Source organism: Zonotrichia leucophrys, chromosome 13, assembly GCF_028769735.1.
Source record: "Zonotrichia leucophrys gambelii isolate GWCS_2022_RI chromosome 13, RI_Zleu_2.0, whole genome shotgun sequence".
Lineage (NCBI taxonomy): Eukaryota > Metazoa > Chordata > Aves > Passeriformes > Passerellidae > Zonotrichia > Zonotrichia leucophrys.
The window spans coordinates 1,956,428-1,979,292 of NC_088183.1; the positions used below are offsets into that span (position 1 = coordinate 1,956,428).

Below are 22,865 nucleotides of genomic sequence, written 5' to 3' on the forward strand. Positions count from 1 at the left end.
GCAATTAGAAGAGAGAATAGGCTGCCCAAAAGATGTAATACCCATGTAGAACTTGGCACTTCTTGGGATATGTTGGTTCAAGGTAGATACTCAAGAAACCTTGTTCTAAAACTGCTCATTGAGTACTAAATCCTCCAGGTGCCACTTCCAGGTTACATCTCCAGGGATGGGCTCTCCAAATCTCCCTGGGCAGTTCCAGTGCCTGAGCCCCCTTTCCATGGGGAAATTCCTGCTGTGCCCACCCTGAGCCTGCCCTGAGCCCCCTTTCCATGGGGAAATCCCTTTGCCTTGGAGACAGCAGAGCAGCTGCATTCCCCATGCTGGGATGAGCAGTGCCAGAAGTCACCTTGCTGGTCACAGTGATGCCACAGCTTCCAGCCAGGAGCATTTGGGGCTTTTCCTGAGTGCTGTGGCCTTGCAGAACCCTTCCCTTTCCTGTCCTTGGTACCCAAACCTGGCCCTGTCCTGCACAATTCCAGGTTCTGTCCTGCACAATTCCAGGTTCTGTCCTGCACAATTCCAGGTTCTGTCCTGCACAATTCCAGGTTCCCAGCTCGTGGCTGCTGCACCTTTCCAAGCACCACCACCCTGCCTTTCTCTTCCAAGGGTGGCAGGACCTCCTTTTTCTGCCTGCTTGGCTCTTTCCATGCCTTGTGCCACAGCAGTGTCCCACAGGATGCTGTCACCTCTCCCCAAGGGCTGGTGGCCCTGCTCACCCTCAGCTGAGCCCAGCTGCTTCCTCCTGGAGCCAAGCCAGCAGTTTGGGCAGATGCAGTCAGTGGTGGCTCTGATCCCTTGGGAAGTGCTCAGGCCGTGCCTTTTCCTGCTCTGGGGTCACCACTCCAGTGCTGAAATCAGGGTGAGATTCTGGAGCTGGGGGTCAGCTCCACCCTGGGCTCTCTCTTGTGCTCAGGAGGGGTTTTGCTCTGCAGATCCTCTGCCTCTCCTCCTTTTCTCACTGAAGATTTTCTCTCAGGTGGCAATTTACATCAGGGCAGCCTTTTAGGAATGAAGGAAGATAAAACTGTAATTCCGAGTTCTAAAACCTGGTGTAACTGCAGGATTTGTAGTAAATTTCTAACTCCAAATGCTAAACTCAGTTCTGCATAAACCCCTTGGCTGGAGGAATAATTTCCTTCCAACAGGACTGAGGCTCTTTCTCAACACTCACAATTCCAGATGTGAGCTGCTGGCAGCAGATGGATGCTGTTCCTGAGAAACAAAGGGATGGGATTGGGGCTTGCAGGGTGCTGGGAATGTCAGCTGGCATGGAAGGGGGAAATCAGGCACTGGAGTGGCCTCTGTGGTGGGCAGAGGGAGAGGATCAGGGTCTGCTCCTGCCTGGGAGGTGCAGAAGCTCTGCAGTGCCTGTGGGATGCTCCCCTGACGAGTTCCTTGGAAGGATCCTCTTGAAACCACAGGCTGCCAGGAGTGCCACTGCTGCATAGAGAACAGATTCTGGCTGGTCTCCTGTGGTTTCTCGTGGAAACCCCCAGAAGGAAGCATTTTTTCCCCCCTTTGTCATTCTGAGTTCAGCAGGCACGGCTGGCAGTCACTTGAGCTCTTCATGTGACCGAGAGCCACTGATGTCTTGCTGCTCTGCTAAAACACCCCAGACCCAACCCTTTCACACCTTTCCTGCTCTTACCAGCCCCCATGGAGCCCCAGTACATGTCCTCAGCATCTTCTGCCTTTTGGCTGCAGCCACATTCTCAGAATCCCAGAATTATTGAGGTTTGAATTCTCAGAATCCCAAATTACTGAGGTCGGAAAAACATTTCTGATACCATCAAATCCAAGTTGTGTCTGATCTCCACCCTGTCCCCAGCCCAGAGCACCCAGTGCCACCTCCAGGAATGGGGATCCAACCCTCCCTGGGCAGTTCCAGTGCCTGAGCCCCCTTTCCATGGGGAAATTCCTGCTGTGCCCACCCTGAGCCTCTCTCAGGTTCCCTCTCCTCCTGTCCCTGTTCCCTGCAGCACAGCCTGACCCCCCTGGCATGTTTTAGGGTTCCCCTCTTTGGCACAGGTTGCCCCAAGGCATTTCCCCTTTAGTCAGACCCTTCAGCCCCTGAGGATGATGATGCTCTGTGGCTGCTTCTCTGCTCAGAGCTTTCATTTTGAGGCCAAGGCTGCAGACACAGCACAGGCTGGGCTAAAGGTGCTCCCTGCACAATTCAGGGACAGAAAAACTGGGAATTTGAACAACTCTAAAATTGGCTGTGCCTCTCCCTCCCATTCCTGTCTGTCTGTGCATCCATCCAGTGTGTTTCCCAGCTCTCTTGTTTGTCCATATGTTCAACAGCTCCTTCAGGTTCTTTGCTGGAAGCTCTCAGCTCTGACCCACCTGGAGCTGTGTCATCTTGGAGCGAGTCCTGCAGCCCTGGGGCCAGCAGCTTGGTGTGCAACACCAGAAAATAAATAGTCTGTTGAAGTGGTGCCTGCTTCCATGAGAGAATTGGCAGCAGGCAGTGGCCTGTGCCTGCCATGTCCATGTGGAGCAGAGCCTGGTGCTCCTGGAGGGGTTCCTCACCTGTTGTGTGCACACAGGCACCAGGCAGAGGCAGGCAAAGGGGAAAGTCTGGCTCTGAAGGAGCCTGAGAGGCTCTGGATAATCCAGCACACTCAATGGGCTCTGAAAGCTGGAGCTGGCACACAAAGAGGAATTGTTCTCATCAGCTTGTTCCAGGCACTTGGAGGCTTGAAAAATTAAAATGAGCCTCTTGCTTCCATTACTGTGAGCTCAGAGCTTGCCTTCCTCTGTCTCCTTCCCTTCCTCCTCCACTTTTTCCTCCTCCTCCTCCATTGTTTACCCCAGGCTCCTGGCAGGAGTGCTCAGAGGTGAAGTGAGTGTTATCTACATGCTCCTGATGTGGAGGGCAGAGAGCAGCAAGCACTGGGTTCCAGCAGGAGGGAATGCCAGCCTGGATCCCTTCTCCTTGGCCATTCCTGCCCTGGGAATGCCAGCCTGGATCCCCATTCTCCTGGGCTCCAGCAGGTGGGAATGCCAGCCTGGATCCCCCTCTCCTGGCTCATTCCTGCTCTGGGAATGCCAGCCTGGATCCCCATTCTCCTGGGTTCCAGCAGGAGGGAATGCCAGCCTGGATCCCTTCTCCTTGGCCATTCTTGCCCTGGGAATGCCAGCCTGGATCCCCATTCTCCTGGGCCATTCCTGCTCTGGGATTGTCAGCCTGGATCCCTTCTCCTTGGCCATTCCTGCCCTGGGAATGCCAGCCTGGATCCCCTCTCCTGGCTCATTCCTGCCCTGGGAATGCCAGCCTGGATCCCCTCTCCTGTCTCATTCCTGCCCTGGCAATGCCAGCCTGGATCCCCTCTCCTGGCTCTGCCCTGGCAATGCCAGCCTGGATCCCCATTCTCCTGGGCCATTCCTGCTCTGGGATTGTCAGCCTGGATCCCCCTCTCTCTGGGCTCCAGCAGGTGGGAATGCCAGCCTGGATCCCCCTCTCCTGGCTCATTCCTGCTCTGGGAATGCCAGCCTGGCTCCTCTCTCCTGGCTCTGCCCTGGCAATGCCAGCCTGGATCCCCTCTCCTGTCTCATTCCTGCCCTGGCAATGCCAGCCTGCATCCCCATTCTCCTTGGCCATTCCTACCCTGTCAATGCCAGCCTGGATCCCCTCTCCTGGCTCTGCCCTGGCAATGCCAGCCTGGATCCCTTCTCCTGGCTCTGCCCTGGCAATGCCAGCCTGGATCCCCTCTCCTGGGCCATTCCTGCTCTGGGAATGCCAGCCTGGATCCCCATTCTCCTGTCTCATTCCTGCCCTGGCAATGCCAGCCTGGATCCCCTCTCCTGCTCTGGGCGGCCTCTTTGATGGCAGAGCCCTGAGGCAGCTCAGCCAGGCAGGGTTTTGTGTGTCCAGGCATGGTAAACAGACAGGGCTCTCTCAGCAGTTCTTTCGTAACAGGAATCTTATTTCAACACTTTGGGGATTGTTTTTTTTTTCTTTTTTTTCCCCCCTCCAGGGTTTATGGAGTTCAGCACAATTCTGGGCAGTTGCGTGTGCAGTGAGCTCGGTGGTTTCAGCCTCCCACAGAAATAAATCAGCAGGATCTCTGTCTCTCTCTCAGGCAGCTGGAGCAGGACAGGCCCTGCGTGACTGAGGGCAGGGGAGAACCCACAGCTTCCTCCAACAGAGCCCCAGCAACTGCTGTGGCCAGGCTGCATTCAGAGCCACGGGCTCCAACACCCCTTGCACAAGTGTAGGAATAGTGAATTCCCATCCTGGAGCTCAGGAGAAAAGAGTTTCCATTAAATAAGGGCTTTTTCTGTTTGCAGAAGGAAGAGCCAGTGTTTTTCCAGCAGTGCATCAAAGACCTTCAGCACTCTCCTCCACAAAGAACATGCACAGCCCAGTGCACTTCAGCCTAGTTAAAAGTTGGCTCCTTTGTGTTTCCTCTCTCCAAATGTCTCCCATTTATAGCGTTCCAGCCCTTGGCAGAGCAGCCAGCACATTCCCAGAGCCAGGGCAGCTCAGGGGCTCGGCCTGGCCTGGGCTGGCACCTCCTGGGCCTGGCAGAGCTGGGGCTGCCCTGGGCTCAGCTCCCTGCATGGGGCTGGGGGAGCATTCCCAGAGCCAGGACAGAGCCAGGACACGCTGCAGGGCTGGGCAGGAGGGATCAGCTGCACATCCCTGAGCTACAGCCTGGCTGGGGCAGGGCTGGGAGCTCCATGCCTTATTCCAGACTGGGAACAGCTCTCCATGGCTTATTTTAGGTTGGGAATGGGACTCTGTGGCTTATCCCAGGTTGGGAGCAGCTCTCTGTGGCTTATTCCAGACTGGGAACAGCTCTCCATGGCCCATCCCAGGCTGGGAACAAGACTCCATGGCTTATTCCAGACTGGGAACAGGACTCCATGACCCCTGATTTATTCCAGGATAGGAATAGCACTCTATGGCTCTTGGTTTATTCCAGACTGGGAACAGGATTCCATGGCTTATTCCAGGTTGGGAATAGGAGTCCATGGCCCATTCCAGGGAGGGAACAGCTCTCTTTGGCTCTTGGTTTGTTCCTAGCTGGGAACAAGACTTCATGGTTTATCCCAGGCAGGGGACAGATCTCCATGACCCCTGATTTATTCCAGGTTGAGAATAGCTCTCTATGGTTCCTGACTTATTCCAGGTTGGGAATAGGAGTCCATGGCTTTTGGTTTATTCCAGACTGGGAGCAGGATTCCATGGCTCATTCCAGGTTGGGAACAGCACTCCATGGTTTATTCCAGGTTGGGAGCAGCTCTCCATGGCTTATTCCAGACTAGGAACAACATTCCATGGTTCCTGACTTACTCCAGGTTGGGAGCAGCTCTCCATGGCTCCTGGGTTGTTCCAAGCCCATCTCCCTCTCCCACTTTGCTGTGAGTCCCTCTCCTCCTGTTCCCTTGGATGCTGCCTTGTTCCAGCTGCACCCAGGGCAAAGCAGGGCTGGCTCTGAGCCTGTTCTGTGCCCATTCACCCCTCCTGGCACCCCATGGCTCCTTCCCCCTGGAACCTTGGCAGAGCAGCTGCAGGACAGCCCTCCCAGCCCTGGGCAAGCACATCCAGGCAGGCTCTGATCCTGAGAGGAACGAGCCAAAAAGATGGACGGGATAAAAGTTCCATCCTTGGGGGCTTGTGCTGACAATGCAGTGTGGATTTTTGGGGGCAGCCCTTGGATGATGCAATGGTTGAAGGTTTTCCTGTTCCTCTCTCCCTGAGCCAGGGTGAGATGATGCCCTTGCACTCCCCAGATATTTATTATTGGAAAAGCTCTGGAAATTCATCTCCTCCCTCCTGCCAGGGCCCCTCTCCTGGGCCTGGGGAGGTTCCTGCTGTGCCCTGGGGCTTGCTGAGGTTCTGTGGCTCTGGCCTGAGTGAGACCCAGCATCTCCACGTGCTTTTAATCAATCTAACACAGCCACTCTGCTGGGGGAAGGACCTGCAATTTATATCATGTGGCAGCAGCCCTGGCTCCAAAATGAGCCAGTTTGATCTGATTGATGCTGCCTGTGGAGAGGCTGAGGATGGAGAGCAGTAAATCAGTGTGAAGGAGTGCTGTGTCCCAGAGTGGGGGATTTTTAGTGAAATGGCCAGGACCTGTTTCTATTGTTAAATGTTCTATTGTTAAATGCAGCACAGACTGCTCTGAGCACCACCCACACACCCAAGGAGTGCATCTGTGCACTTGGAGGGGGAGTGGGAGACAGAAAGGAGAGCTGGGCTGGTCCTGCCCTGGCAGGGGGAGTGGATGAAGCTGAAGGGATCCAGACAGGACAAGGTAGGGTCTGAGCTGAGCACGAGCTCAGGGCAGGAACAGCAGCCTCATGACCCTCTTCTTGCATCACACTTCTTGCTAAGCACCCAAACCATCCATTTCCCCTGCTGTCCCGTGCTCCAAGGCAGCAGAAAAGCCAATATTGAGGGATTTTTGTCCCCACACAAGGGAGGATTTCACAGTGATGTCACCAAGAGCAGCTCCAGGGCAATGCAGGGATGGAAAAAGGGGCACTGCAGACCCTGAGGGTCTGCCCAGGAAGTTCCACCTGAACACAGGGAAGAGTTTCTCCCCTGGTCAGTGTCCAGTGCTGGTGTCACTGGAGCCCTGACCAGGGCTGGGCACTGACCAGGGCACAAACTCTTCCCTGTGTTCAGGTGGAACTTCCTGGGCATCAGTTCCTGCCCATTTCCCTTCTCTCATTCCACACATTTGGGATCTGAGCTTGCTCCCTGTTAATCCCTCTGTCTTCTGAGCTGCTGTGGGTTTTTTTTTCACCCTCTGTTTGTTCAGACAGCCCTTGAGGATGCAGGGAAGGTGCCTCTTGTAGGATCTCAGAGAGACTAAACAGCCTGTGAGCTGCTGCCAGATTTCCCTTTCCCAGACTGTTGCTTGGCAGAGCTTTCCCAAACCAGCTGATCCCAGCGCTTTGATCTGCAGGAACACTCTGAGAGGTCCCTGGTTCTCAGCCTGGAGCTGTGTCCCCCATGCTGTGTCCCTTTCCCAGCTCCCCAGTGGGACACTGGTGGCCCCAGTTGGTGCTGGTGGCCAGCTGGGGTCAGGGGGGCAGTGCAGGGCTGTCCCCTCTGAGCTCACCCTGTGGGGATGGGATGGGATGGGATGGGATGGGATGGGATGGGATGGGATGGGATGGGATGGGATGGGATGGGATGGGATGGGATGGGATGGGATGGGATGGGAGCAGCCTTGGCCCAGCTCCTCCTGCTCCACAGCAGTTTGTCCTTCTCACAAAGGGCCTCTTGTGATTCTGCCCCCAGACCGGGGAGCCTTTTGCTGAACTCCTTTTGCTGAACTCCTTTTTTGCCCTTTTCCCTGCTGGCTGCTCTCTCTGGGTACCAGGGCTTGGGGCAGCTCTGTCCTGCTGGAGCACAGAGCAGCAGTAATGTGGTTTGAGGCTGAGCCTCTGCCAGCCAAGAGAGCAAATCCCCAAATCCCAGGGTGGGGTGTGACCACACAGGGTCCCTGGTGCCACCTCCCAGGGCAGTGTTATCTTTTTATACTAAAAACTATGTGTACAATATTTACAATTACTTCCTAATACCTATCACCTATGTTAGACAGTGAGCTTCTACTCTAAACCAATCCAAAAGTGCCACCATCACCCAGAAGGTGGAGGCCAAGAAGAAGGAGAAAGGCTGGACAGATTCCTCCATCTTTCCCCCTGAATCTCCATTCTAAAAACCCCAAAAATTCTATTTTTCACCCTGTGATAAATTCACTCTCATTCTGCTTAAACTTTTGTGGCTTGTAATCCTTCATATAAGGTTGGAATTGTTGGAATTGTTTTTTCCAAGGGCTAAATCAAAGGCACAGGGGTCCTGGGCTCTGTGCCAGGGTGTCTGGGCCCCTGGCAGGGTCCTGGCACTCCAGCACAGCCAGAGGGATGTCCTGAGTTCCCACAGCTGGGAATGCCATGTCCTGCTGCAGGGGCTGTGCAGGGTTCAGGTCTCTGGGGTCCCCCTGTGTGCATGCTGGGAACCCCCCTGGCACTGCCCTACAGCTCCTTTTTGGGGCAAAACCCTCTGCTTGCCAGGATCCTGCTGGGCAGGGACGCTCCCCTGTCCCCAGCATCCCCTGCAGCACTCCTAATTGCTCTAATTAGGGTTTTATCTCAGGGCTTTCCTGCTGATGAAGCAGCTCTCTGCCAGCCTGCTGGTACAAAGCTGCTTTTCCAGGCTGCCCATTCCTGGGGGGTTATCCTGGTTTGTTTTTCTTGTATTTCCCTGTTAATGGACAGCTCGGGATGGGGACAGGGAGTTCTCAGAGTCTGCCTCGCTCCAGACTCACTGCCCAGACATTCCTGGCTAAGGAAAACAGCAAACTGATAAGATTAGTTGCTGGTGCAGATAAATGTGGATGAATGTGCCCTGTGCTGGTGTGGGAGCCTGGGCTGGATCCCCCACTGGGGTTTGTGTGCCCCAGCCCTGGCTCCAGGGCCTGGGATCCCTCTCCCAACCGTAAAGGATCAGTAAAAAATGGGATACAGCAGCTTCCCTGTCATAGCAGACACCAGAATTCCTCAAACTGCATCCACTCCAGCCTTTTTCTTTCTCCTTCTCTGTCAGAAATACTTAAATATAATCTTGGAAGGGGAGAAACAATAGATTAATTGTTGCTGGTTTTTTTTTTCTCCCTGGGCTGGCTGGGTGCATTGCTGAGAGCAGGACTTGGCCTCTCTGTGCTCTGCTGTGTTTGGTGTCTGGCTGCATCTCTGCTGCCCTGGCTGCCCCTGACCCTGGGAGCCTGGCTGGGATGGGATTTATATATTATATATTATATATTATATATTATATATTATATATTATATATTATATATTATATATTATATATTATATATTATATATTATATATTATATAGTATATAGTATATAGTATATATATTGTATATTGTATATTGGATGGTATATATATTATACATTATATATTTATTATATATTGTATATTGTATAGGGATGGGATGGGATGGGATGGGAGCAGCCCTATCTGGAGCTTGGACAGGAACCTTTGCTGCAAAGAGAATTTGTGGGAGTACCCCCATGCCACCCCCTTGCCTCCCTACCTGGAAAATCTGGCACTGGAACCTGCAGAGCACCCTCTGCTGCCTATCCCGGTGTCCCTCCCCCAGGGTTTGTGGGGTTGCTGCATTTTTACCCTTTTCCCATCCCTTTTGCAGAGCAGGAGCTGCTTTCCCTGGCTTTCCTTGGCAGGAGCAGTGTGCCAGCTGTGCTGCATCCCCATCCTGCAGGACAGGGAGGACAGAAAGGGAACCCCAGAGGCTGGAGCCCTGCCAGCTCTCCCTTGTCTCTGCTGGCATCCCCTGCCTCTGTCTCTGCTCTTTTCCTCTGCTCTTTCCCTCTTTCTCTGCTCTGTTCTGTGTTTTCTGTGTGTGTGCGGCTCAGGAGGATCCCTCAGCCCAGGCTGGGTTTCTGTGGCTCTGTGCTCCTGGATGTGCCATCCCAAGCTGCCTCCCGTGCTCACAGCCAGCGCTGGCTTTGTTTTGCTTGGAGTGAGGTTTTCAGCAGTTCTTCCCACAGGCTCATGGCCAGGAGAGCTGGGCTGGTGTTGGCTGTGCCTCCTCCAGGGCTGGGTGATGTGGCAGCCAGGCTGGCTGGGATCCATGGGATCCCCCCCTGCCCTCTCCTTCCCCACCTTCTCCTCTTCCTGTCCATGCCAGAGCCTGCTCCAGACACTCTGCAGCCCCTTTTCCTCCTTCCAGCAAGGAAAAAAAGAGCAATTTGTTCCTTGCAGGCTGCATGGTGCAGGTCTGGGGGTGGTACTGGTGCTTCTGGGCTGGGCTGGAGCAAGGAGAAGGGTTCCCCACACTGAGCAGGGCACAAAGGGAGCTGGAGATGGGCTGGGCTGCAGTTCTGGATGGCTTTGGAGGGATCACATGGCTGGGGAGGGCTCTGGCCAGAGGCACAGCCCAGGCACGTGCTGCTGGCACAGCACAGCCTGCAGCTCTGCCTTGAGCACAGGGAGATCTGCAGCCAGGGATGCTCAGCTGGGGCTGCAGCAGGGGCAGGAGGGCTCCCAGTGCCTCCAGAAATGCTCCTGTGCCTCCAGGAATGCTCTCAGTGCCTCCAGGGTTGCTCCCAGTTCTTCCAGAGTTGCTCCCAGTGCCTCCAGGGTTTCTCCAGTGCCTCCAGGGTTTAACCACAGCCAGCTGTGCAGTGTTTGTGCCTTGTTTTCCTCACCCCTCTCCAGCCACAAGCTCTCCTGAGCTCTGCCCTGCACCACAGCAGAACAGGAGTGCTGCACAGAGGGACAGGGATGTGCTGCCAGCCTGGATTTCCATGGATTGAGGGAAGAGTTCTTGGCTTTTCCTACCTGGGGCTGCTGGAATGAATGTCACCACAGTCCCTGCCTGGTGCCAGGTCTGGGGACATTTTTTCCCTCACAAACCCCTCAGAGTGCCACCCAGGTTCTGAGCTCACTCTGAGGGCTCTTTCTGCTTTTCCTGCTGTCTTTGGGAGTTTTGGGAGCGTTTTTAATTTCTTCTCAAAATGCAGGGGAAAAATACCTCCTTCCATTTGTCCCCTCTGCACCAAACCTCAATAATTTATCCCAGGGTTTGGGATAAATGAATTTATCCCAGAGATCCAAGGGAAAAAAATGTAACTGCTGCCTGTGCAAGGCTGCAGGTTGGACTTCCCAGGTGCTCAGGACACTTCCTGGGCAGGCTGTCTGCAGTGCCTCCATCAATGTGAATTCTTTAGGCAGAGAGCTCCAGCCAGACCCATTTCAGCACCGGGGCACCAGGGAGCTGCAGAAATCCTGGCAGACACTTCACACCCATGCCCTGGGGAAACCAAAGGAGAGTTTGCATCTCCCTCCTCCTCCCAAGGAGGGAGTGTTGGGGTCTCTGCTGTGTTCTGCCTCTCTCCTGGGCAGTGCCTTTGTGTCCTGCCAGTGAATCCCTCATCTTCCTCACCTCTCTTGCATTTCCATTCCTAGATGCAGATGCTGGACAAGTTCCCCATGGAAGGAGGCCAGAAGGACCCCAAGCAGAGGATCATCCCCTTTCTGCCAGGTAGGACAGGGGCTCCAGCAGGATCCAGGCTGGTTCTGGCAGGGCAGGAGCTCTGTGGGACTGGGAGCACACACATGTGTGGGAATACACAGATTTTAGCTCCTATCCCTTACACCATCTGAGCAGCATTGAGTTCCTGGCCTGCAGTGTGTCCTTTAAAACCTCAGATTTGTCAGCATTGTGCCCAGTGGATGTTAAACCCCCCAGGATTTCTCTGAACCTCCAGAATTGTTGAGTGGAAGCTCAAGGATTTCTCTGAACTGTCACACACATCTTTTATGAAAAATCCTTTCCTTAGGATTTTTCTCCTGAGAAGCTGAGAGGCCTCAGGAACAAAATGTAAACATTGATTATCTGCTGCTGTGGAATGCAACAGGTGCATCTGGGATTGGTCTCATGTGGTTGTTTCTAATTAATGGCCAATCACAGTCCAGCTGTCTCAGACTCTCTGTCCACAAGCCTTTGTTATCATTCTTTCTTTTTCTATTCTTAGCCAGCCTTCTGATGAAACCTTTTCTTCTATTCTTTTAGTATAGTTTTAATACAATATATATCATAAAATAATAAATCAAACCTTCTGAAACATGGAGTCAGGTCCTCGTCTCCTCCCTCATCCTCAGACCCCTGTGAACAGTGTCACGCTGAACCTCCACAATTGTTGGGTGGAAGCCCCAAAGATTTCTCTGAACCTCCAGAATTGTTGAGTGGAAGCCCCAAAACTGCTCCCACTCTGCTTTCCCTGTCCTGTGCAGCTCCAGGGGACACCAGAGAGGAGGAAAGACAGTGGAATTCAGCCTTGGCTTCCTGCCCTGCTCAAAGCCAGGAGCTCTGTGCCATGTCCAGCACCAGTGGTTTTATGCCCAGAGAGCAGATGTGATAATCTAGGGCACTTTGTGGTGTGGGGATTGCTGCTGTGGGGGAAGAAAGAGCCCTAATGTGCCTTGGGAAAATAAGCAGCCTGTGGGGAGTCTCTGTGAGCACAGAGTTGTCTTTACCCCCACCCCCAGCAGCTAATGAGGATATTTAGGAATGTCACAGCACCATAATCACTTCCAGTGGCTGTCAGGTCTGTTTAGTGCAGCCCTTTGTGCTGTGCTCTGCCTCCTGGCTCTTCTAGAAACATAAAGGCCTTTGTGGGCTTTGCTTTGCTCTGAGTGCTGTGGGAAAAAAAAAAATTAATTTCCATCCCTTTCTGAGCAAGAGGATCTGGTCTGGGTTTGTGATTCTGGCTTGTCCTGGCATTGTAACATCAGCAAAAGCAGAGCTCGGCAGAAAAGCTCACCTGGGGTTACAGCAGAAAAGCTCACCTGGGGTTACAGCAGAAAAGTTCTTGCTGTACAAATGCTCCTGCCAGCAGGGAGAGATGGATGCCAAATTGGCCAAGGCCATCACTTGGAAAAATTGGATTTGTGCTCTGCAGAAAATTCCCACCAGAACTCTGCTATTTTTGGGAGGGAAGCCTGGTCAAGCTCTGCTGCTCACACTCACCAGTATTTGTTTCTCCCTGGTGTTGGAATAGTTTCCCTTTGCTCGGAAATGTGTCACTGGGATTTCCACTGTGGGAAAAAAGGGGGTGGAAATTGCTGGAAAAGAAAGGCTGGGCCAGCTGCAGAGCCCTGTGCTTGGGGGAAGGTGCTGTTGGAGCTGGGGGCTGTGGTGCCTTTGTCCTGCAGGCTCCTGGTGGCTGCCCCTGGACAGCTCAGAGAGCCACAACTGCCCAGGGACAGGGTGGGAAGTTCTGCTTCTGAAGAGGATTTCACCTGGGAGGGAGGAAGGCTCTTTTAAAATTTGCTGGCTGTCCTGGAGCCTGATTCCTTTCTGGAATCTTTTCCCAGTTTGGGGTGACTGTGGTGGTGTTCACAGGGGTCCCAGGATGAGAATCTGGACTCCATGTTTCAGAAGGCTGATTTTATTATATATATTATATATATAGTATATATTTATATATATATGTATTATATATAATATATACTTATTATATATTATCTAGTATACATTTTATTTTCTATATTATATTAAAACTATATATATTATATATAATATAATATTTAATATATTATATATTATATAATCTTTAATCTATAATGTGTATAATATACATTATATATTATATATCATTATTATTACTTATTATATATATGTTTTAATATATATTATATTAAAACTATACTAAAAGAATAGAAGAAGGGATTTCATCAGAAGGCTAGCAAGGAATAGAAAGGAAGGAATGATAATAAAATCTTGTGACTGAGCAGAGAGTCCAAGCCAGCTGGACTGTGATTGGCCATTAATTAGAAACAGCCACATGAGCCCAATCACAGATGCACCTGTTGCATTCCACAGCAGCAGATAATTATTGGTTTTCTTTTCCTCTGAGGCTTCTCAGCTTCTCAGGAGAAAAAATCCTAAGGAAAGGATTTTTCAGAAAATATCATGGCTACAGATGACAAGCAGTTTTGTCCCAGCTGACCCCCAGCTTTGTCTCTCTCAGCCCAGAGTGCCATCCAGGTGGGCCTGGGATTGGTTTTCTGCACAAAGGTGGTTCCATCTCCCTAGACTTGCTGGGGTTTAGGTTCTGTTCAGCTTCTGGGAATGTTGGAGTTTGTTCCCAGTCCCGTTTGGAGCATCTGAGTTTCATTAGCAGGGGAGCTTTGGCTGCTGTGGTTTCCTGCAAGCCCTCTGCTTGCTGGGAAGCCCTTGCAGAGCAGCACCAGCCCTGTGGCCACTGCAGCTCTCCAAAATTCTGCTTTTGAAAACAACACCCCCAACTCCTCTTTGTCCTGCTCCCTTCTCAGGACTTCCCTGCTAAACCTTCCTCCTGCAGCTCTGGCTCCCTCACAAACCCCAAAGTGTCCCAAGCTGGGGTCAGCACCATGACCTGAGGAGGTGCCCTGGGGTTTGTGTGTCAGGCTGGGTTCCTGGAATGGGAAGGAGCTCCAGGATTGCCCCACATCCCAACCCCAGCCCACAGGAACTCTGCTGCCTTTGCATTGCCTCATTTTGTGAGCGCCTGCTTTGAGGATTTGACTTTTTATGGGAAATTTCTGGAGGCTCTGGCCTCTCTGAGCAGGTCCGTGATGCTGTCAGGAAGGGATTTTGTAAGTGCAAAACTCCTTCAGCCCTCTGAGCTCTTGTGGAGCCACAGAGCTGGGTCCTGCAAAGCAGAGCAGCTGCACTTGAGCTTTGGGGCCAGGACTTGAGCTTTGGGCCCAGGGTTTGAGCTCTGAGCTTTGGGGTCAGGGTTTGAGCTTTGGGGCCAGGGCTAGAGCTTTGGGGCCAGGCTTGAGTTTTGGGCCCAGGGCGTGAGCTCTGAGCTTTGGGCCCAGGGTTTGAGCTCTGAGCTTTGGGGTCAGGGTTTCAGTTTTGAGCTTTGGGGCCAGGGCTAGAGCTTTGGGGCCAGGCTTGAGTTTAGGGCTCAGGCTTGAGCTCTTAGCTTTGGGGCCAGGGTTTGAGCTCTGAGCTTTGGGGTCAGACTTGAGCTCTGAGTTTTGGGCCCAGGGCTTGAGCTCTGAGCTTTGGGGCCAGGTTTCAGCTCTGAGCTTTGGGGTCAGGGTTTGAGCTCTGAGCTTTGGGGTCAGACTTGAGCTCTGAGTTTTGGGCCCAGGGCTTGTCCCTGTCTGGGCGTTGGCACCACCTTCATCCCACAGAGCAGAGCCTGGTGGTGTTTGGATTTTCCTGGCAGTGCTCCTGCTGTGTGCCTGAAAAGCTCTGGAGGGGAATCTGAAGTGCTTTTTGAGCTCTCTTAGCTGGCCACGAGCCCCTGGCAGAGCTTTTCTGTGGTGCTGCAGCAGCTGTGGCAGCACCCAGCCCCTGGCTGGCACCAGCTGTGGCCTGGCAGGGCTCTGGGCAGCTGCAGACGGACAGAGGGACACAGGGACAGAGCCCTGCTGGGACATCACCCCAGGCTCCCACCCTGGCACAGGGCAATGGAGACCCCAGGAAAGAAAGAAAGAAAGAAAGGAGAGGAGGAGCAGAGCAAACAAATGAGCTCAGCTGGGAGGGCTGTGCCAGATCCTTCAGGAAACAGCTTTGCTGAGGAACGTGGAGCTTTCCAGGCTCCCTGCAGCCCCAGGGGCTGGAGCAGCTCCTGGCCAGCTCTCCTGCCTGCCTGCCTGGAAACGTGAGCCCCTGCAAGGAGGGCTTGCCTGAGGCTGAGCTCACTCTGGCTGTAAAATTGCTTTTCAGGAAGATTTAGCAGTGAGGTTCTGAGTGAAGGGAGCAGGACAAAGAGGGGTTGGGGAGGTTGTTTTTAAAAGCAGAATTAGCCCTGCTTTCTGCTCCCTCCCCAGCCCATCAGCCTGCTTGAGCTTTGGGGCCAGGGTTTGAGCTCTGAGCTCTGGGGCCAGCATAACTCCCAGCGTAACTGTGAGGGTGCTTTATCTCCCCACAAAACCTCTGTGATGGAAATGGGAGAAAACTTGTCGCTGTCGAGGCGGTCACTGCTCTGTCCCAGTGAAACCTGAGGCAATGGGGACCTGGCTGCATTTTTTTTCCAGCCCCCCCCTATTTTGGGGCTGCTCCATCAATTTTTGCTCTGGATCAATCAGATAAAGCAAATCAGCCTTGATTACCCACAGAGGAGTTTGGTTCTTCCACTCCTGGGGATCAGATCCTTGCTGGCACCAGAGGAATTTTCATGGCCAGACAGAATCCCTTCAGTGGAGCTTTTTTTTCCCTTTGTAGGGATTAACAGGTTTTTAAAGTCCAGAAAAAGCAGGCAGCGCATTCTGGAGCGTGGGTGCTTGCACAGCCATTGTGTGTTGGAGCCTTATCTCAGCTGCCTTTTTCCAAAATCAACTTGTTTGACACATTCCTGGGTGATAAATGTTCCGTGCTCTCTCAGCTTTGTTTGTTTCTCTGAAGGACAGTGCATTTTCAGGGTGTTTTTACAGTGGATTTTAGCACACTTCCTGCTGGAGGGAATTCCTGCTGCCAGCAGGGATGGAGCCTCGCTGCTCATTGCTCATGCATGACATTATCTATGTAAATAAGAAAATCTAATTATTTCTGACTCCTGGCATCGTGACAAGAGAGGGAAGCTGAGCAAATGGAGCGTGCAGCAGCTCTGGCCTTTGCAGCTGATGGAAACCCATCCCCAGCAGAGCTGCCCCTTCACCTCTCTTGTCCTTGGTGTTGCTCATCCTGGGGCAGGAGCAGTGCTGGGAGGGGAAAAGGGGTTTGGAATGTGGAGCCATGGGATGGTTTGGGTTGGAAGGGACCTTAAAGGTCACCTCACCCACCCTGCCATGGGCAGGGCACATCCCCTGTCCCAGGAGCTCCCAGCCCTGGCCAGCCTGGCCTTGGGCACTGCCAGGACCTGCCTGAGGGTTCTTACAGGCTCTGGAAGCAGCCAGAAAAGCTCCAGGGAGAGAATTCTGGGAGTGAGGAGGGGGGAGCCATCCCCTGTGGCTGCAGCATTGTTCAGGAGCTCTCTGCACCCCTCAGTCTCCTGTGCTCCCCTTGTGTGTGACCGTGCTCACAGGGGTTTTTGGATTTGGGAAGAGACAAGGATCTGACTCCATGTTTCAGCAGGCTTGATTTATTATTTTATGATATATATTACATTAAAACTGTACTAAAAGAATAGAAGAAAAGGTTTCATCAGAAGGCTGGCTAAGAATAGAATAGCAAAGAATGATCACAAAGGCTCTGTCTCAGAATCTCTGTCCGAGCCAGCTGACTGTGATTGGCCATTAATTAGAAACAACCACAACAAGACCTGTTGCATTCCACAGCAGCAGATAATCATTGTTTATATTTTGTTCCTGAGGCCTCCCAGCTTCTCAGGAGGAAAAATCCTAAGGAAAGGATTTTTCATGAAGAGATGTCTGCAACGCTTGTGCTTTGTTGTCTTGGGCCATGGGAAAAGCCCCACTGGACAGCAATCCCCACTGGAATTTCTGCTGAAATTCCTGCATAAATTCTCAGATTTAGGTGTGGGCCAAGGCAAACCTGCCCAGGGAAATGCTGCAGGTTGCCCACCTCTCCCTTGCAGGAGGGAAGGGGTTTCCTGCTCTCTCCTGCCTGTCAGCTCAAGGGTTTCTATTGCTGGATTTGGCAGCACTGAAGGAGCTGCAATTATGTTAATTTAGCTTTTTGATTAAAGTCAGCTTTTTGTTAGAAAATAAACTTCCTTGTTGAAAAATACCAGCTCTAGAGCAAATGGAGAGAGGAGCTGGGTTTCCTGCTGCTTCACATGCTCCATGCCTGGGCTAATTTAAGATCACTTGTGATGAATTTATTCCCCCAAACTGTATTCTTTTTATTATTACTCACTAGCATATGTTTGTTAAACATTTCAATATTCCCACACCCAGAGCTTATTATTTCAGCCATTTGTAACCTACCCACCCAGCAGTGATTTCACTTTGGCAGGCCCAGAACCAGAACAGCCCTTCCTTACCTCTGCCAGCAGAACTGGTGTGATCCATTCATCTTTTTAGCAATCATCATTCAGGCAGGATCCTCAGCAGCAAACACGCTGGGATTGCTGATGCAAAGGCAAAACTTGATCATTCTCTTGTCAGATGGAAAATTATTGCTCAGGGCAAGGAGTGGAGCTCCAGCCTGGGTGCTGGTCCCAATCTCACCAGAGAAATCCCCTGTTCCCAGGCTGTTCACCCTCAAAATAGGAGAAGATTGAATAGAGGGGGATTTTGTCACAAAGGCTGCCAGATTTGGCTCTTCTTGACATGTCACAGACAACTTTTATGAAAAATCCTTTCCTTAGGATTTTTCCTCCTGAGAAGCTGCGAGGCCTCAGGAACAAAATGTAAACATTGATTATCTGCTGCTGTGGAATGCAACAGGTGCATCTGGGATTGGTCTCATGTGGTTGTTTCTAATTAATGGCCAATCACAGTCAGCTGGCTTGGGCAGAGAGCTGAGCCACAAACCTTTGTTATCATTCATTCCTTTCTATTCTATTCTTAGCCAGCCTTCTGATGAAACCTTTTCTTCTATTCTTTTAGTATACTTTTAATGTAATATATATCATAAAATAATAAATCAGCCTTCTGAAACATGGAGTCAGATCCTTATCTCTTCCCTCATCCAAGAGCCACTGTGAACACCATCACATTGGCACACTTTGAGAGGGAATGCACTGCAGATCAGAGCATTTCCCACCATCCCTGTCCCAGCCCTGCTGCCAAGGGCCCAGAATTGAGGAGAAATGAGGAGCAATGCTGGGCTGAGCTGCCTGACCCCCTCCCTTCCCCTGCAGGGCAAGGATGGAGCTGCCTCTGAATGGATCCAGCCCTGTTCCAAAGCATTCACTGAGCCTGGCAGGAGATTTGGCTCCTCCAGGAGGTTCTTGCTCGTGCTCTTTGCAAGCTGAAGCTGGCTTGGCTTTAGTTCATCTCTGCTTCAAAAATGCATTGGCAGCTTGCTCAAGTCACCCGTGATGCAGCCCCTGGCCAAGTCAGGGAGAGGCACAGGGGGTGACCCAGCCCTGCATTGCAAACTGGGATAAATCACCCAGCCCTGGAGTTCACACTCTGATCAATGACTCAGCCCAGGGTTTCAAATTGCCAGAACCATGTGACCATTTCCCTGTGCCCTGCTCTTGGTAGCATCCAGCCCCTGGATTCAGTAATTCCATGGGAAAGGGGACAAAGGGACAAAGACATGGTGTGGCTCCCCAGGGGCTTTTTCCCTGCTCCCATGTGGTTGGCAAGGGTGGAGCGAGAGGAGTTTGGCTTCTGGCTTTCCCTTTGATAAATGAAGGGGTTGCTGCTCTCCTGGGGTTCAGGGGTGGGATTGGAAACCCAAACAGGCACAGAAAAGACTTTCCTGTGGTATTAGAGCTGCCAGGAGGAACTTGAGGGAACTTCATTGCCACAAAGCTCAGTTTTGCAGGTGATGGTGGTGCAGAGCAGTTCCTGGAGCTTTGGGAAGTGCTCAGAAATGCTGCCAGCACCAACCCTTTTGATCAGGGATCTGTTTCACTGTCTGCTAATGGCTTTTGTCTCCTTAAACCAGGGAGGCTGTTCTCTGAGAGAGCAGCTTGAAGCATTTAGGACTCATTAGGCTTCAAAGGAAAGAGGCCTGTACCATAACCAGAGGGGAGGAAACGGAGTGGCAAGAGGATCCCATTAATGGAGAACAAAAATAAACCCCAGACAGGAAGGAAAATTCTATAGGTCTGACTCAGAGCTGCAGACACTGTGGCTTCCAGGAGCTGCACAGGGAAAAACCCTCTGGGCTTGGCTGCTGCCACACTGGAGCTGGGCACCCTGGACAATGGGACAAGGGATGTCCTGCAGCCTCTGCCAGGGATTCTGTCCAGCCCAGACTTGCACAGCAGCAAACAGAGGGGTGTGATTTGTGTGGGGGATGCTCCTCATCACTGGTGAGAGACCAGGGCATGCAGTTTGCTGGGGGCTGTTTCTTCTTCTCTCTCCTGGCTCTCTTCTCTCTCCTTGCCACTTGAACTGTGCCTGATTCTGGTGAGGTGTTTAACCCATATGAGGAAACGGGGTTTTCTTGGGTATGGTGCTTTTGGGAACAGGGAAAAGGTCCTGACAGAGTGATCCCAAAGGGTGCAGAGCTGACCTCGTGTCCCTGTCTGCTCTGGTGTTTCAGGGAAGATTCTCTTCCGCCGGAGCCACATCCGCGACGTGGCGGTGAAACGGCTGATCCCCATCGATGAGTACTGCAAGGTAAGGGCATCCCGATCACAGGGTCACACAGGATCACACAGGATCACACAGAATCCCATAGGGTCACACAAAATCCCACAGGATCACACACAGAGTCACACAGAATCGCAGAATCACTGCATTGGAAGAGACCTTCAAGATCGAGTCCAACCCAGCCCCAGCACCACAACCAAACCCTGGCACCCAGTGCCACATCCAGGCTTTGTTAAACACACCCAGGGATGGTGGCTCCACCACCTCCCTGGGCAGAACATTCCAGAACTTTATCACTCTTTCTGTGAAAAACTTTTTTCCTCATATCCAACCCTTGGTGCAGCTTGCACCTTCCTGCTGGGCTCTGCCTGCCTCCTGTCCCTTCTCCAGCTGCAGAGCACAGCCAGCTCTGGAAGGGCTGGGCATCATCTGGCTGTGTCCATCACCACAAGTCTGCAGTGAAATGGCTCCATGCAGGATTTGGTTTGAAGCTCCTCAGAGCCTTTCCTTTCCCATCTTTTGGGAAAGCTCCTCCTGTTTAATGTGGCAGACAGCACTTGAGGCTATAGGATGGTGGGGTGGCTCCAAACTGGGATGCAGGCTCCAGTTACTGGTTACAAAACCAGGGTAAGATGAGTTGTACCTCAGAAATTTATTGGAACAGAGAGAAGGCTGAGACAATTTGCTCCATACCCTTGAAGGATATAAAACTGCGCTGAAGTGTAAGGGAAATTATGATTTTTAGGGCAGATTTTTTTTGGCAGGGGAAACAAAATTCTTAAGTCCACGACGAACTATTTTCACACAAATCCAGTGTGTCACATCTCATCGTGTCAAAAACATGCTTTGGTGCTTGCAGCAGCCATGGTAGGACTGGCACCTCCAAAATCCAGTCTGAATGTTGTTGGAAATTTACGCAAAGACTGTAAAACCCACGGGAGAAATGGAGGAATGGTAAAATCCCCCTGGCATCCCTGAGGTGAGGGAGGTGTGGCAGTGCCTGTGTGGGGTGGGGGAGGCTCTGGGGTTTGGGGCTCAGCCAGGGAGGAATAACAACCCCAGGTGTGACGGTGTTCACAGGGGTCTTATGTTGAAGGAAGAGATGAGGATCTGACTCCATATTTCAGAAGGCTGATTTATAATTTTATGATCTATATTACATTAAAATTATACTAAAAGAATAGAAGCAAAGGTTTCATCTCAGAAGGCTGGCTAAGAATAGAATAGCAAAGAATGATAACAAAGGTTTGTGGCTCGGACAGAGAGAGAGCCAGCTGACTGTGATTGGCCATTAATTAGAAACAACCACATGAGACCAATCACAGGTGCACCTGTTGCATTCCACAGCAGCAGATAATCAATGTTTACATTTTGTTCCTGAGGCCTCGCAGCTTCTCAGGAAGAAAAAACCCCAAGGAAGGATTTTCATGAAAAGATGTCTGTGACACCCAGGGATGGAGATGGAGTGGGAAACGCATCCTGACAGCTCTGCAGAGGGGCTGCAGATGGGAATCACAAGGTGGGGTGCAAGGTGTGCTCTGAGCTGTCCTGGGGGAGCTGATGGTGCTTGGCCACTGAACTGTGTCACTGCACAGACAGACACAGCCATAAATCCCATTTTGGGCAAGAAAACGTCCCTCAGTGATGAAATGCTGCAGCTGCCTCTTGCAGAGCAATGCCATTAGTGGCATCAAATATAATGAAGCCATTCTCCTTAACAAGAGGAAGGTAATGGCTGATGTTCTGTGACCCACTTAGGGAGCTGTGCTTTAATGCATCACCCAGCAGTGCCCAGCTCTCCCTCCTGGCCTTGAGCTGCTGCTGCTTACCCGGAAAGCAGCTGGGCTGAGCTGGCTCTGGGGCTGCAGAGATGGGAAATGAGCTGGGGGTTAGCAGGAGGAAGCTGAGAGAGGAAGGTTTTCTTTATTGCCATCATCTCCTCTGGGGGAAGTTGGGTGTTTTGGTTCTCTGGGAGAGCCCTGCAAAGAGGATGGGTGAGATTTGGGGTGGAAGCCAGGGAGGAGGAGATGAAGGGAAGCCCTGATTTCACAGGGCTCTATTCCAGCTCCTGCTGTACTGGAAAACGTGGCAATTTAAGGTAAAGTGCAGGAAAAGCAGTGAAGGAATCAGAGCAAACTGGTAGGAGCAATGAGTTGCTAAATGAGACTTGGGACAGCCATGGATTGGCAAGGAGAGGGAGCAGAGGCCTGAAATGTCTTCTCATTCCTCCAGTTTATTCTCTTTGGTCTTTCCCATGGTGTGGGATCTGCCTTCCTCCTGTCTGAGGGATTTTGGGGAAGTGTCAGAGGGGGTTGATGGAGGAGGGGTGATGCTCTACCCCAAAGAGACTGGGTGGCCCACTGAGAATGCTGCTGCCCTGAGAAAGGCAAGAAAATCTTTTTTCACTGCCTGCAGAGTGGATTTTAACCCAACAAGGATCTTGTATCTTTGGTCCTTTCCCCTCAGGCCTGCAGGAAGGATGGGAAAGGAGACTTGGCTGTGGCTCCAGCACCAAAGCTGTGCCCTGCTTTGGGAGGCAGGGCCAGAGGTGGGACAGACAGACACCAGGCAGGGCCAGAGGTGGGACAGACAGACACCAGGCTGTTTGTGCCTCTGTTTCTGTGGCCAGCAGGACAGCTGTGGCCTGCTTGGCTCAGCAGAGCCAGCTCTAGGTGGGCTTCCTTCCAAACGTGCTGGAAATGAGCTGTGGGCCCTTTGTCTCCCCCTTCCAGCCCAGGGTGTTCTCTGGGATCATCCCCTCCTTTCTGAGGGCACAGAGCCTTCTCCAGGCCACAAAACCCAGAGATTTTGGCAAGGGGAAATCGCTTAGATCATGGGATGCTGGAGCTGGGGAGTGGTACCACATGGGAATGGCATCCACGCAAAACCTGATATTTGAATAGCCCTTCCCTGAGCCCAGCAGCCATGGAAGGAGTGGTTTTCTCTGTGCTGTGTCTCACATGATGCTGTTCAGTCTGGCCCATGATTAGTGGGCTGACAGGCTGCTGTGCTGGCACTGAGGCACTGCTGCTCATGGCTGGAAGGGCTTTGGGCCAGCTCTTGGGGCAGTGAGGAGCCACATCTGATCTCTGTGGTCACCCCAGGGCTCTGCTGCTGAGGTTTTGTGTGCAGGATAGAAATGAGGGGAGGTTTGCTGTGCCCACGCTGCTGTCACGGGACTGCAAACAGAGG

General features: G+C 52.1%; 1 protein-coding gene across 4 annotated transcripts in view; it reads left to right on the forward strand.

Annotated features, from left to right (window-relative positions):
* The window catches only part of SH3PXD2B (SH3 and PX domains 2B), a 61,736-nt gene that overhangs the window by 12,697 nt on the left and 26,174 nt on the right, over positions 1-22,865 (forward strand). For all 4 annotated transcript variants that reach the window (XM_064724966.1, XM_064724969.1, XM_064724967.1 and 1 more), the window contains exons 3-4: positions 10,962-11,037; positions 19,624-19,700. In XM_064724966.1, coding sequence (XP_064581036.1) covers positions 10,962-11,037; positions 19,624-19,700 — 153 coding nt within the window. The remainder of the gene's footprint in view (positions 1-10,961; positions 11,038-19,623; positions 19,701-22,865) is intronic.